Source organism: Mus caroli, chromosome 5 (assembly GCF_900094665.2).
Source record: "Mus caroli chromosome 5, CAROLI_EIJ_v1.1, whole genome shotgun sequence".
Taxonomy (NCBI): domain Eukaryota; kingdom Metazoa; phylum Chordata; class Mammalia; order Rodentia; family Muridae; genus Mus; species Mus caroli.
In genome coordinates this window covers 79,463,170-79,479,846 of record NC_034574.1, presented here as the reverse complement: position 1 = coordinate 79,479,846, position 16,677 = coordinate 79,463,170, and the positions used below count along the sequence as shown (strand labels likewise).

General features: G+C 36.5%; 1 protein-coding gene across 1 annotated transcript in view; it reads left to right on the top strand.

The window, feature by feature from the left end:
- Window positions 1-3,480: 3,480 nt before the first annotated feature.
- The window catches only part of LOC110295227 (transmembrane protease serine 11D), a 64,349-nt gene continuing 51,152 nt past the window's right edge, over window positions 3,481-16,677 (top strand). Inside the window, exon 1 of the mRNA XM_021163708.1 lies at window positions 3,481-3,550. Coding sequence (XP_021019367.1) covers window positions 3,543-3,550 — 8 coding nt within the window. The 5' untranslated portion in view covers window positions 3,481-3,542. The remainder of the gene's footprint in view (window positions 3,551-16,677) is intronic.

Below are 16,677 nucleotides of genomic sequence, written 5' to 3'. Positions count from 1 at the left end.
TTCTAATTGCTTACAAGTTACAATTACAATCCATAAAATTAAATTTGTTTACATTTTAAAATATAATTATTACCCAATTTTAACCTAATATGAAAAATGAATACACATGTTTGTAATTAAATATAATTTTATAGCTTTTTTAGGTTGGCACATACACTACTTTTATTTTTTAATTGTTTCCACTTTTTGATATAATAATTACATTATTTTTTCCTTTCTTTTTGTCCCTCCAAACCTTTCCATGTATACTTCTTTGCTCACTTTCAAATTTATGTCCTCTTTTTTCATTCATTGTTGTTTTTCACACAGACACACACACACACACACACACAGCACCATCATTGTTTAGCTCATGTATAGGCAGCCTTGTTGGTGAGACTTTATAAGAATAGCTGACATTCTAGGAGAAACAGTCTCACAGCCAACTTTCTGATCCCCTAGCTTTTATGTCTTTCTGCCCCTTTTGCAACGCTTGTTGAGCCTTGGGTGTGGAAGTTGTATTACCTTTATTTTCTGTCCCCCCCCCCCTTTTTGTATGTTTGTTTGCTTTTCCTTTATAATTATTTTCCATCATTATTGTAAACTTTGTAAAGGAGGTTATGACAAATTCATGAACACCCATATGACTGTGTTTCCCTGAACTAGATGAATAAACAAACTCCAAAAACAAAGAAAACACTACTGGTCACACCCTTTAGATCATCGGCTTCAGGTTGTTGCTGGGTTCTCCTTTGATTTTTACTCACAATGTTTTGATGAGCAACACCAAGTGAATCATCTTTCCATCTAAGCCAAGACACAATAGGTATTAAACAATAAATATTCCAGGGCTTAAGAGTGACCAACTTAAAGATACTATTTTAGTCATAATCTCTTTCTTTCACCCTCAAAAGACAAAAACCCCCAATGTCAGTATCTCTTACATGAGTCCATCTTCTGCAATCTAACTGATCTCTGCTATCTCCTTGAAGGCTGTGTCAATCACCCTGGCAGGTTGCCTTGAAAATCATACAACAGCAGAACGAAAACCAAGCCTAATGGAGAATTAATTCTTATGTTTTGTGTATAATGCAATTCTACATTCCCAGTTCTTTTTGATTAAGAATAGAATCAGTCAAGTTCTTTCCTGCCACTCCCTGTGGATCTGAAGATTAAGAGTCAACACCTTTAAAACTAGCTCCTATTATGAACAATTACTTGGTCTCACCAGCCAGACGTAATTTCAGCCCCACCTCCCTTTCTGTGTTGAGCCCATTGTAAGCATCCAGGAAGTCACTTTCAGACTGAGTACAGTTTTCCCCATGACACTCCCTTGACTCATTTTCAAGTTCTGTTGTGACATTGTGTAACCGATTAGCAGTAGATGTATGGAAGGAGAGTAAAATGTTGAACATTTAAACAGTATGTCTTAATTAAGCACCTGTTTGGTAAAAATACTCTTGATGAATCCATAGAAATGAGTATACAGAAATCATAAGATGTAGGAGAAAGGGCTAACTTTTAAGAGAAATTGTTGTAAATGAAACAGAAGGCAGCATTTCAAATATAGAAAAATATTAAAATAAATTTAAAAGGTAAAGCCATTAAAATATTAAGACTTCCTATGTCTAGTAATACACACCTATAATCTTGGTACTTGGGAAGTGGAGGTGTGAGGATAATTGTTAGTTCAAAGACAGCTTTTGCACTTATTTGATCCAATACGAATTCTCAGTGTATTTTAAGACCCAATTCAGTAGGAACATGAAATAGAAATACTATGTTTATGAAGTTAACAAAAAAATCAGCTGAAATAGAAAAAAAAATCTAAATGATTTAAAACATTCTGCATTAGAAAAGCAGTTTCTGTACTTAATGATGAATCTATTGTTAACAATTGTATAAATTGTTAATAAATATTAAATATAGGTACTTTAATTTTTTGAGTTTGAAATTATATTGAGAAATATAAGCTACTAGATATAAGACTTAGAAATCAGAACATTTTCATGGAATAACATTGAGTATTATAATACAATATAAACTTTTGTACCAGGATACTATTCAAATGCACTGAAGAGAGTGTTCTATAAATGAATAACTTGAAGTTAGGAAATAAAAAAACTAAAAAGAAAAAAAAATTCAGGTAAAATGTGTAATTTTGAAAATGTATTTCACTCCTCTCATCGAAAATACTAAATACAGAATCAGGCATGAGATAGAATGTCTAAAGATGAGTTTATAATGTGTAAAGGGGGATTACCACTTAGTTCTATCAGTGTTGTCTACATTGTCATTCTATTTTAAAATGTGTGACTGATCACTTGTTTTAATTGAATTCCTATGGTAAATTCATTAGCCATTGCTTATCAATGATGTATTAGTCAAAAGCCTTCTCTAAGAACCTCTTCAGCTTTTTACTTCTCAGGGGCACACAGAAATTCATGAAGGAATAAGTTTTGTTTTGTTGCTTTGTTTTCTTTCCTTTCCTCTCCTTTTTTCTTTTCTTTTCTTTTCTTTTCTTTTCTTTTCTTTTCTTTTCTTTTCTTTTCTTTTCTTTTCTGTACTGAACCCAGGACCTCACGCATGTGAAGTAAGTGCCCTACCACTGACTAATACACCCCAACTAGCTCCCCACCTCAAGTTACACAGTTAGTGAAAATTCAAGTAGTGGAATTCAAGTTTTAATACCCAATCTGATTGTATTCCATTTCAATTCTTCAGTTTTCATTATTTCCTAGGGAGCATTCCCAGCACAGCCATCCAACTTCACCCATCCTCCTTGCCAACACATGAGGCAGGAATGCCCTTTCTCATTGCCATACTACTCTTGCCTGTGCATCTTCTCAGGTTCTGCTCTTGCCTAGAAACACTCCTAATCTTGCATCTTTGCCCCAATGCTCCACACATCCATACTCTCCTTTTCTTTGCTTATCTTCTAGATACCTGAGTTAAGATGCTTTTTCAGGAGACAATATTTGGAATAAGAGTAGGTGTGTTTTAATTTCGACTTTCATGCTTGTTTGTCCCATAACAATGTGTCCTCCCTACTCAAGTGTTCTCTCTCTCTCTCTCTCTCTCTCTCTCTCTCTCTCTCTCTCTCTCCTTTTATCACAGAGAAAATCGTATTCAGAGAGAGTGTCTGTCAGTGCATGGGAAGTATTTTCTTTTAGTTCTTGGTTTTCTGTAGTGAAGAATGAAGTTTATGATAATAAGCAGAAGTGCCACATCCTCCTGAATAAAAACGACCCTGAGATGTGTGGTCACAGGGTTGTGAAATAAAAATACCTGCCACCTAGAGTCATGTTTATTCACTACTTACCAGAATAAATGGGATTGTTTTTGATTTGTAAGGTTTCCCCATCTTTTATTCTGGACCACAAGTCACACTATTGGCTCAAGTTGATTCTTTCAGACTTGTTTTACAAGTTGGGTTTTAATTACATGGGATTTCCTCCTTTGGCTTCAGGTACACAGAACACGAAAGAGTCATTCAGTTGAGAGGGAATCTCAAGGCAGCTGGACACACAGAAGCAAGGACCTCTTCATTATTCAAGAGTAAAATGTATAGGTAAGACCTGCTTTTGCCTCTGTAGCTTTATAAGTTTTACTGTGTCTTAAAGCATGTGAGATGCAAAGATGTCTAAGAAATTTGGGCTGTCTAAAACAATTACATTCACTTCTTTGAAAACTTGAGTGAAGCTTTTGGAGATTGTTTAAGTAATGTGCCTGGTGTTTAGATAGCATGTTTAGCTGATTCTCTGCCTTTGGGATGGGGGGGGGGGATTTGTTTAAACCAAATAAATAAAGCTGAGAAGATGATTTAGCGTTATGAACTCATCTTTTAAAAAGGAAGGGTTTTTATTTGTCATGTCTCAGTTTACAGAAACAGAAGTGTGAACTTTTAAAATATATAATCAGTAAAACACTTCCTCTGTTGCTTTACAACATTTTGAAATTTAGATATTTTGACTCCTAACAGTATCAGCACTGGCTACTAAATATGACATAAATCCTAAAGCCCTTCCTAAGAAGTTAAAGGCAGTATTTGTCTATACTTTATGCAATAATGATATTTCTATTTTTACTTAGTATCACCAATATATTTAAGAAAACTGCCATCTCTCCAATTTTCAGTTTGGTTGATGGTCAATTATTTTTCATAAACATTTACATAAAAAACAAGTCTCCTAACCTGCCTTCAGGCAGTACAAGCTTAGGTAACATAATGAAAATCATTACAGATGCATATATATTGTATATATTGAGTTTCAATTAGCATAGAAAAATATATCACCATAACTGGCAGGCTATGCTAAAAGAAGGATCAATAAAAGCAACACTGTGTAGGTTTAAGTACAGTTGAGTTTTTCTTTAATCTCATTAGAAACAGAAGAAACAAAAATTAAACCATATTGAATAATAAAAACTCATGCGAGATTATATCTATATGAGTATGCTTACAAGTAAAGGAAATAGTGGAAAATAGATGACAGTCTACATTTCCAACAATAACATAAAAATAAATTATTTCATATTTCTCTTGGAAACTTGGTTCCACAGTCTCTACATTTGCCCACATTTTACCTCTTAGAGAAGCTGTTTCTACTGTAATTGTTTTCTCTTTGTTCATTAGCATGAAATATCTATAATCCATAATTATGCAAATTTGATGCAGTTCTGACATTTGCAGAAGCTTGAATGGGAGACAGTGCACTCCATCAATCTGATTAAATCTTAAACCCTCCAACATGTGGAATTGGGGAAAGTATTCAAATGACACAGGGAGTTCTTTTATTCAATTCCAGTTTCCCAGTTCTTCCACATGTTTTGAGAGGTCAGGCATCAGGTCGGGTAGGAAAAATGGAAAACATTTCTATAATACTTTTTAAAGGTAATTCTAGGCAGTTTTTAACGTAATTTTAGATGCATCTTTCAATAACTCTGAAACCTTTATGTTTGACAGTGAGCTTTCTTGGGGTATTTGATTGCTCTTCTACATGCTTTGCACTCTTGTATCTCATCAAGTTGCTCTTTCCTGAAGGTTGCATACATGATATGATCCTTTCTTTATCTGTGTTCCTGTCTTTCAGGACAGAAATCCCAAATCAGACCCTAGAACCTAGGCTCTTATGTTGGGAAATAATTGTTATTCATTTAAGTTCTGTGGTATTCCAGAATTTCTTAGGTCCATCTAGAGTATTCCTATCCATCAGATTTCATAAAAATTGCAAGATGAGGCTGAGATTTAGAAAGCAGGTTGATGATTTTCAAGTCAGGATTCAGAACAGTTTAAAGAAAGACTTAAGGTACATGAGCATACCTCAACCCAGGAACAGACAGGTCCTGGCAGAGCTCCTCCCTTCATAACAAACCATGTTTCCTTTCTCTTCTCTTATGTCACTGTTCATGATGCAATTAGCTGAATACAGAGACATGCCAAAGTCTATCAGAATAAGGGCCTGTAATACAAGCCTGAAAGAACATGAGATAAGTTGAAAAATGAGTTTGTCTGTATCCAAATGTGTTTTACACCTTCTCTACTGTTTGCATTTTGGTCTCTGAATTGTTTCAGCTTGCAAAAATCCATGTTTAAATTTGTGACTCATTGGGCAGAGGGTATATTTCTTTATAAAACCTAGGTAGGTGAACACCAATATGTCTCTGTGGTCGTGGAGACCATCTAATGTTGGGATGGGATGAAGAAGTGATGATGTCATGATAAAACAAAGAAAGGTCAGCTCCTGTTTGTCATCCAAGGTTAGATATTTATAGCAAATCAGTTCATATCTATTTTCAATTTGACTACTGGAAATCACTCGAAAAGGATTTCTTTAAAATTTCATTTTTTTTCCTGAAACTTAAACTGTTCTGTGAACTATGAAACTGTAAACTGTCTGCTGTTGGTGCCTCTAAAGTAAGTCTGCCCAACCTTAACATTAACATAACACATGCTTCCTCTTGCTGAAACATTATCATCTGTATTAGGACATGTAGAATTATCTTCACTTAAAAAAATCCTTCTTCCAAAAGTTCCTGTATTTTTTTAATTAGGTTTTTTCTTCATTTACATTTCCAATGCTATCCCAAAAGTTCCCCATACCCTCCCCCCACCCCACTCCCCTTACCCACCTACTCCCACTTTTTGGCCCTGGCATTCTCCTGTACTGAGGCATATAGAGTTTGCAAGACCAATGGGCCTCTCTTTCCACTGACGGCAGACTAGGCCATCTTCTGATACATATGCAGCTAGAGACAAGAGCTCCAGGGTACTGGTTAGTTCATATGGTTGTTCCACCTATAGGGTTGCAGACCCCTTTAGCTCCTGGGGTACTTTCTCTAGCTCCTCCATTGGGGGCCCTGTGATCCATCCAATTGCTGACTGTGAGCATCCACTTCTGTGTTTGCTAGGCCCCAGCATAGCCTCACAAGAGACAGCTATATCAGGGTCCGTTCAGCAAAATCTTGCTAGTATGTGCAATGGTGTCAGCGTTTGGAGGCTGATTATGTTCATAGCAGCCTTATTTATAATAGCCAGAAGCTGGAAAGAACCCAGAGGCCCCTCTACAGAGAAATGGATACAGAAAATGTGGTACATTTACACAATGGAGTACTACTCAGCTATTAAAAAGAACGAATTCATGAAATTCCTAGGCAAATGGATGGACCTGGAGGGCATCATCCTGAGTGAGGTAACNCAATCACAAAAGAACTCACATGATATGTACTCACTGATAAGTGAATATTAGCCCAGAAACTTAGAATACCCAAGATATAAGATACAATTTGCAAAACACATGAAATTCAAGAAGAATGAAGACCAAAGTGTGGACACTTTGCCCCTTCTTAGAATTGGGAACAAAACACATGGAAGGAGTTACAGAGACAAAGTTTGGAAGGGAGATGAAAGGATGGGCCATCTAGAGACTGCCATACCTGGGGATCCATCCCAGTTCCTGTTTTAATATCTCTCCTCCGTAGTAACAGGATTTTTCTAAAATCTTCTTTATAGCTACATCTATCTCCCATCCTTTTTATTTTCAAGTTTTATTATGATAGGTATCATGATGAAATATAACATACATAAATTCCAATCAAAGATGATCACAGAAGATAATCTACTAATAGTATACCATATGTATAAAAAACACTTGAACTTTTTATCATAAGAAAATGATAAATATTTTAGGACACATAGACACACATATGCTGATTTAAACATTACATAATACATACAAATATCAAAATACCATTTGTCACCCTATAAACAATTTTTTTCTTTTCTTTATATATCTATTAAAAATAAGTGAATGATAATCAAGCACAAATGAGCTATTCTTTTGAAATTCCTCATTTAAAAGTCTTTAACATAAATTTTGATCATATTCTTTCGCCCTGTTACCCACTCAACTTCTTGTTTTCTAGCTCCCTCTCTCCCTCTCTCTCTTCCTCTCTCTCTCTCCCTCTCTCTTAAAAGCCCCTACAGCACAAATAACAAATGTCAAAAACAAGACAGACAAAAATATAGATACAAAGCAAAGAGCACACACACACACAAAAATCATGGAGTCTATTTTGTGTTGGCCAGCTGCTCCCGCACATGGGGCCTTCTTTGAAATGTGGTTGATAGAATGAGTGACATTCCATTGGAAGAAACTGATGTTTATTTTCCCAGGGTGCATCAATTGCAGATAGCTTCTTGGTTAAGGGTCAGATGTTTTTATCCACTCCCTTTCTCAGTGCTCAGGTTTGTCAGATATGAATTGTAAAGTCTCTGTGAGGTCACGTGCATCAGCGCAGTTGTGTCTGGAAGACAGTGTCTTTTGGAGTCATCCATCATCTCTGCCTCTGACAATCTTTTGGCTTCCTCTTCTGCATAGATCCCTGAGCCTTCAAGAGAGGGGATGGATAAAGACATTTAGGGCTCAGTACTCCAAAGTCAAAACAAGCTATTTTCAAATTGAAAGTCTTTAGCATTCATTCAAAGATAAATACAACATAATATTTATAACACAGGCTTACTATATAGCAGCTTACATGAATAATTCAGAAACAAATCAAATAATAACTCAGAAAATGCTATATAATAGCAACTATACCGGGCACTGCTTACAAACAAACCAAGAAGAGTGGCATGTAATCTTGAAAAGATGCAGCTCCTGCAATGTCTGCTGTTAGACTTACAAATAAATTGCCTATATTGAATGCTTTTAAAAGTAAAAAGATTCAAAATAATAATTTTAGTAAGCAAAGTAATGGCTTCTCAAAGCTGTGGACATTTTAAAATGTATTTATGGATAATTAATATTTTCTTAAAAGAAATGATATCACTGATATCCATGCCCTTGTAGGCACCTGCACAAACATACCATGTGCTCCAGCTTCCCTCTCTTCACCTTCTCTAGTGCAACCATTGTCTGTGAGTGATGTCTTAATGCCCTTCATTGTCTTCATGGCTTTCCACCTTTGGGGCATATCACTTAAAACATAACTTCTATATCCACAAATGCATTAGATGTGATCAAAATTGTACTGTGAAGTATGTACTAGTATATCTATGATCCTAGTTATCAGAATTACATTCTAAGGGTGTCCTACAGCTGACATATAAACACAGAGTGCTCCAAAGCAGATTCAGTGTTACAGATACACAGAGTCCCTTTAGGGTATATTCCTACAAGTTAGTTTTCTGTGACACATGGTGTGCACGCTTATGTTTGCCAATAATTTTATCCAAGTGGAAATGGTTTCTCATTAAAACACCTCTTAAACAATTCTTGTTTAGCTCTTAGTGATCATCCACACTGCAAAATCTTATGTAAGTCTCCTTGCTTGTCTTACTTATAAGCATTCCATGGCCGTTCATTCTCTCTACCATATATGGTCTCCAGTATGCTTTCAATTCTCTACATTCTTGGTTTCTCCCTGACCCCACTCATTCTCTTTTATTTCCCAGCTTGTTAAAAAGGATGGTTCTCACTTTCCTTTCTCCTAAGTTTCAAGTGAAGGATTAGTTCTTCTCTCCTCTAGCTCTATTTTCTGTGTGACACTGTCTATTCTTTTTATTTGTTTGTTTGGTTTTGGTTTTGGTTTTGGTTTTGGTTTTGGTTTTGGTTTTGGTTTTGGTTTTGGTTTTGGTTTTTCGAGACAGGGTTTCTCTGTATAGCCCTGGCTGTTCTGGAACTCACTCTGCAGGCCAGGATGGCCTCGAACTCAGAAATCCGCCTCCCTCTGCCTCCCGAGTGCTGGGATTAAAGGCATACGCCACCACACCCGGCTCGACACTGTCTATTCTTGAGGTCACTGTGTAATACTCTGTAAGCCTAGAAGGCAGTCAGTAGTCCATGGAGACCATAATCATTCTGTGAGAAGCAAAAATGTTCTCCTCATGGAAAATGAGCTTTAAGATCCTATGGCAAAACTGTATTGTTTAATATTGCCTTTGTAGTATTTGTCTTATTATTGTTTATCTTATATGTTATTTACTCATCAGTTGGGCACAAGTCTGCTTTTCTTATTAGAAACCATTAGATACGAGGTGTGCAGAATTAAAATGAAAAGAGCAGAGACCTGTTATTTTCTTATTTATTGGAAGAACACCCACTAAAAAACTAAATAAGTGAATGACTGTCCAATTCTAATTATAGTAATGCCACAAGCAAAGACTTGAGGGGCTTTGATTAATTAGGATGAATGCAAGCAACTGTGAAGCATTTTCGTTGTGGAAATTTCAGCAATATCAGGCAATATTAACTGAAAATCCAAACTTTACTGGCTAAAAAGCCAACCATATTAGTGACTAAGAATTTTCCATTTCACTTTTGCTAGTAAGAAGACACTGAAATGTCCATTGTCGTGAAAAACATACCAATCTGCCTGTTCATGGGAAGCTTCCTTGAAAACCTATATATAAGCAGAGTCTTTGGAGCATACAGAACAGATTGCACACTCTTTTAAAGGCAATTAGAGAGTTTACATGATATCCTAAAAAGAACTGTAAAGCAACTAAAGACCATGAACAGGAGCATTTTCTGCTAGAGTGACATGAAAAACTTGCTTGATACTGGAATCATTCAATAAGACAGAAAATTTGAGGAAATATCTATTCATTGGAGAGGAACAAGAGAAGGTTGTGAGAGTTAGAAAATATAAAATGAACACTTCATTTCAGAAACATGAATGCTAAATGTCAAGTAGAGATACATGAAGGTTGCAGTTGGACATTACAGCCAAAACATTATGCATAGATCAATGTTACTTAAAATATGAACTTTGGTTATTCTTGGCTATAAGATTCCTAAATGTAGATTTTTTGAACAGCACAGCCAGATTGTTGGAAATTGTGTGGATGGTGAATATGAAAATTTGCAGTTCCCAAGCTCCTTCTCTTCTTATGCACATGATTGGCAGAAACGGTAATGAAAACTGTCTGAATTAGGTCAGCTAGAGGAAATGGAGAGAAAATAAACAGAACATGAAACAACACTAAGCAATTAAAGACAAAGAAACTAGCAAAAGGTGTTTAGGAGTTTGAGAAGGGGACAGAAAGAGAAAGACAAGGCTGTTTTAGAAAAGGACAGCTTTGGGAGCATTTGGCCTTCAGTCTAGGCTGAGCAGCAGAGTACCAACCACATTTATTACTGACTCTAATGGAGAAGTCAACCACAGAATGGGCCTCTCAGTGTCCAGTTATTAAGGCTGTCCAAACGAGCCATATAATACAACAATACAGACGACCATCAGCCAGAATCACAACTCTGGAATTAAACTTTTATTGTTTATACTGAATACTACATATGTATTATGCTGCACATTTGCTCTATTTACTACCAACAAAAGGCAATGCTTTCATGAAAGTGAATGTTTCTATGACTATGAAATACCTAGAAGAGGTGACACCTAGACCTTATCTCAGATAGAAATGAGGGTTTGAAAACAAGGACAACACTTCAGCCACCTGCTATCATGCCTCCAATGGCTAGCAGAACAATGTATGCATTCAGTAGTTATGGATGCTTCCAGTGTCCATTAATAAACACTACATATATGTAGCAACCATCACACAGTGGATTACAAAAAAATAAAACTTCCAAGAAAATTCTTGGGCAAAACATCAAGAAGCCTAAATATTGGCCTTTGTAGTACTGTGTCTGTCTGTCTACATATCATTTTATTCATCTGCATGAGAAAGGGGAAGGAGATGCTTTTGAAATTCCTTGCAGTTGCCAATATTCTGCTATTCTACAAACTGCTACCAATCTTCCAGCATGTTGTTATAAAAAAAGTACTCTTCAGGGCTGGAGAGATGGTTCAGAAGTTAAGAGCACCGCCTGCTCTGAGTTCAATTCCCAGCAACCACATGGTGGCTCACAACCATCTGTAATGAGATTGGTGCCCTCTTCTGGCCTGCAGAGATACATACAGGCAGAATGCTGTACATATAATAAATAAATAAATCTAAAATTACTACTCTGCTACTCACTTGAATTTTAATTTTTTTGTCAATTAAATATTTTAAATGATTTATCAGTTTTATTGCATGTTAAAAGTATATTTCCAACTAAAAATAGGATTTATAGAGAAGAAAAAATATAATTTATTAACAGTACTTCATTTAATCTTCACAACTTCTAAGTATGTATTCTCATTTTTTTTTTTTGCACATAGAAACTAAAGTTCAGAGAGATTTTGTCACTTTCTAGTAGTCAAATAGGACTGTGTGATTTCAAAACCAATAGTTGTCACAACTGTATCTTCTATATTACTTGTGTAATAATTTAAAGATATGAGGCTTTGTATAGTGTTTCATATGCAGTTTTATATAAAACCTGAAACAACTGACTATGAGATACATTGTTCAAGAAAAAAAAAGAATCCCTTTGATGTCTGGCTTTCCACTCAGTGTTAGAAAGTGTGGCAGAACTCAGACTAGACAAGGCTTTACCTCCATCACAGCCTGTACAGACTTGGGTAGGATGGTATGAAACAAATCAATCAGTGACTGCCTTTACCTCCATCATAGCCTGTACAGACTTGGGTAGGATGGCATGAAACAAATCAATCAGTGACTGCATTCATTTTGTTTTGTTGTTTTTGTTTTAATATACCAAGCCCTAGTACAGGGCCTACCAAGAACCAAACATCATCTATCCTAGTCGCTTTAACAAAATTTAAACTCATTTATTCTAATACAACTGGAAGTTAAGCCCTGTTGCCTCTAATTGGCAGATGAAGGAATTAAGAGTTAAATGACTTCCCAGGTTCACAGAATAGATGAACACTGGATGAGAAATCAGCTGGGATAGGTTCAGTCTAGATGCTTGAGTATACTGTGGCATCTGCCTCCCTCTGTCCCTCACTGAGCTTACAATCCAGTGTAAGACAATTGATGAGATGGACAGAAAAGTAATTGACATGTGAGCAGACACACCTGTTCTCCTCAGTTAACCACAATGTGATATTATCATTGTGGCATTTTTGAATAGAGTATGATGTAACAGATTCCTCTTCCCGACTCCTACTATATACTACTGTCATGAATACAGTGCTGACAAAGTTGGGGAGCCTTAGGAGAGGGGGAGCATCTCCTTGATGAAAAGGTCATGGAACTGAGGAGGTCCCTTCAATGCAAAGGAAGACTGGAGAAAAGTGTGGCAGTCATCAGAAACCTCATCGATTCTTTGTTTCAATGACACAGAAGAAAAATGAAGTCTAGAATAAGGTACTGATCATAGCACTCCCCCAAGCCCTCCATGAAAACTGCTTCCCAGGACAAAAGAACATAATATGCAGTGTATCTCATAAGCTCTGAGAAATGACACCTCTTAAAATGGTGGCAGAACTTTTGTTTCATAGACCATGCAATTCTGCTCACTTTGTCATAAGCTGAAGTATCCCGGGAAAATGATACAGAGCAGCCCAGTTCTTTGTTCTGATTCTGAAAACCATACAAGGTTGATGTTTGAAAAATACATTGATGAAAGTAAATACTACTTAAAAACATTTGAAATAACTAATCTTAGGCGTGGTCCATGATTCACTAAAAGCTTCCTTTTCACTTGGTCCAGGAGAACAATTGTCATTTACTAGAGAGAATAATTAAACAAAACTAACCATGAGGAATACAAACAGGGCACAATTCCAGTTCTCCTCATTAAGTCATATGTTGTAACCATTTGTCAGCTGTTCTGAAAGAATGTTTGTACCATCTATCTTGACTTGTTTTACTCAATATATTTTGAAGTATCTTTGTCCTTCAAACTCCTTATCCATGATTTTTTCATAACTATAATTTGTATGTTTAATGATGTATTCTTCTGCATTCCTCCTCTCCATCATCCTTAGCATTTCATTTCCAATCTCCCCATTCCTGACCCCAAACATTTTAAATGAATTTCATGTGCCTTGCATATATCCTTCTTTTCAAATTTAACAAGGTTATCCTCTTGATAATTGTCAAGAACGTTTTTATATTTAGGTCTATATTTAACAATGCAATTAATCATTGGAGAATGCACACATTTTTATCAATATTACCACCCCCTGTATTCAAAAGAATATTTGGAGAGTACCAATTCCTCATCACTTTGGAACATATTTTGTAGAGACAGTAACAAGGGAAACAATACATATCTCATCACTATGTCCTGAACATAGACACCCACAGTTCTTCTTCCATTCTTTTTCTATAAAAATCAAATTATACTTAGCTTCATTCTAGGGTTAGTATATTTTAATGGTACAATAAGCTAAGGGTTTCAACATCTAGTGAAGAAACTTGCCTAATAGATGACTTTAAGAAACAGGGACCTAGTATGTGTTAATAAAAGCTTTTCATTTTGTCTTTGAACTTCTGTAGTCTAATTGTTTCGAAAGCTCCTGCTATAAGATAGTATAATAGTTATACATAATTTAGAAGATCTTTGGAAATGAAGTCTTGTACCCAGAATCACCAACTTAAAATGTGCATTTTAGCAGTAAATTCACGTGCACATTAAATTTTAAGAGCAGTCTTAGGAAATGACTGATCTATAAAGCTTTAACTCTAGGCAGTGGTGGCACATGCCTTTAATCCCTGCACTTGGGAGGCAGAGACAGGCAGGTTTCTGAGTTCAAGGCCAGTCTGGTCTACAGAGTGAGTTCCAGGACAGTAAAGGCTATACAGAGAAACCCTGTCTCCAAAACAAAACAAAACAAAAAAAGCTTGAACATAGTTTCTAAAGTTTTCAATATGGAAACAGGCACATCTCCAAAAGTTTTCTTGTGTATTTAAATATGAATAAACATGTCCTTTAAGTGGTGTTTTCTCTCCTGCTTTGGACAAGTCAATAAGTATTCAAAGTAGCAGTTTCCTGAGCTCCAAGAACACTGTGTATTTTTAAAATGCTAAACACTTGAGATATAAATGTTTCTGTGCTCAGGTAAGTTGGAAAAACAATCATGTCTCACAAGTTCAGGCACGGGAAAGAAGAAATGGAGCTGAGAAGCATTCACAAGACAGTAGCTTTCTTGGTTTCAGCAGCCTGAATGTAAGTGTGAGGCTTTCAATTGCTCATCTTTTCTCGGCTCTGACGTGTGCCAGGTGATGCAAATGCACATTACACCTTTGGAGGGCTCACTGGGTTACGAGGGATCTCTAATGCACATTACACCTTTAGAGGACTCACTGGGTTACAAGGGATCTCTAATGAACTGTTTTCCACCCAGTAGAAGAAAATGCAAGTGTGTGGGAGGATCATTATTCTAGAGCTAAGAGCTTTTTATTTTGTAAGCACATAATAATCGTTCTAAGTCTCTGATGCTTTTGTTATTATGTGTAACAAATTGCTTACCATCAACAATACCCCCACCCCATTTAATATTCTCTCTTAGATCTGTTGCCTGCCAACTGCATTGAGTGCTGAACTGAATGAGATTCCGAGTCATTTTTCCATTCCTGAAATATAAGCCCACCTACATTGTCCATTGCTTGCAGAAACCTTGACAATTTTCAGATTAAAATGTCAACAATTATTAAAATTTAAAGTGTGGGATTCAATGGTTTTTAGTGCAATTCGTTATATGCAACTCCCATCAAAATCAGATTAGAGCAATTTTGTCCCAAAAAAAACCATCAAAGTACTCAAAATGTTCATTTTCTTTTTTTCGTAATTAGATATTTTCTTCATTTACTTTTCAAATGTTATCCTGAAAGTCCCCCATAGCCTCCCCCTGCCCTGCTCCCCAACCCACCCACTCCCTCTTCCTGGCCCTGGCATTCCCCTGTAGTGTGGTACATGATCTTCGCAAGACCAAGGGCCTCTCCTCCCATTGATGGCCAACTAGGCCATCCTCTGCTACATATGCAACTAGAGACACAGTTCTGTGGGGTACTGGTTAGTTCATATTGTTGACCCTCCTATAGGGTTGCTGACCCCTTTAGCTCCTTGGTTACTTTCTCTAGCTCCTTCTTTAGGGGCCCTGTATTCCATCTAATAGATGACTGTGAGCATCTACTTCTGTATTTGACAGGCACTGGCATAGCTTCACGAGAGATAGCTATATCAGGTTCCTGTCAGCAAAATCTTGCTGGCATATGCAATAGTGTCTTGGTTTGGTAGTTGTATATGGGATGGATCCCTGGGTGGGGCAGTCTCTGGATGGTCTTTTCTTCTGTCTCAGCTCCGAACTTTGTCTCTGTAACTCCTTCCACGGGTATTTTGTTCCCCATTCTAAGGAACAAAGTATCCACATTTTGGTCTTCCTTCTTCTTGAGTTTTATGTGTTTTATAAATTGTATCTTGAATAGTCTAAGTTTCTGGGTTTAATATCTGCTTATCAGTGAGGGCATATCATGTGAGTTTTTTTGTGATTGGGTTACCTCACTCAGGNTGATATCCTCCAGATCCATCCATTTGCCTAAGAATTTCATGAATTCATTGTTTTTAATTGCTGAGTAGCTCTATTGTGTAAATGTACCACATTTTCTGTATCCACTCCTCTGTTGAGGGACATCTGAGTTCTTTCCAGCTTCTGGCTATTATAAGGAAGGCTGCTATGAACATAGTGGAGCATGTGTCCTTATTACAAGTTGGAACATCTTCTGGGTATATGCCCAGGAGAGGTATTGCTGGATCTTCCGGTAGTACTGTGTCCAATTTTCTGAGGAACTGCCAGACTGATTTCCAAAGTGGTTGTACCAGTTTGCAATTTCACCAACAATGGAGGAGTGTCCCTCTTTCTCCACATCCTTGCCAGCATCTACTGTCACCTTAATTTTTGATCTTAGCCATACTGACTGGTGTGAGGTGGAATCTCAAGATTGTTTTGATTTGCATTTCCCTGATGATTAAGGATGTTGAACATTTTTTCAGGTGCTTCTCAGCCCTTCGGTATTACTCAGGTGAGAATTCTTTGTTTAGATTCCTACTCCATTTTTCAATATGCTTATTTGATTTTCTGGAGTCCATCTTCTTAAGTTCCTTATATATATTGTATATTAGTCCTCTGTCTGATTTAGGATTGGTAAATATCCTTCCCTAATCTGTTGGTGGCTTTCTTGTCTTATTGGCGGTCTATTGCTTTACAGAAGCTTTGAAATTTTTTATTTATTTATTTATTTATTTTTAATATTTTTATTACATATTTTCCTCAATTACATTTCCAATGCTATCCCAAAAGTCCCCCATAGCGCCCCCCACTTCCCTACCCACCCATTCC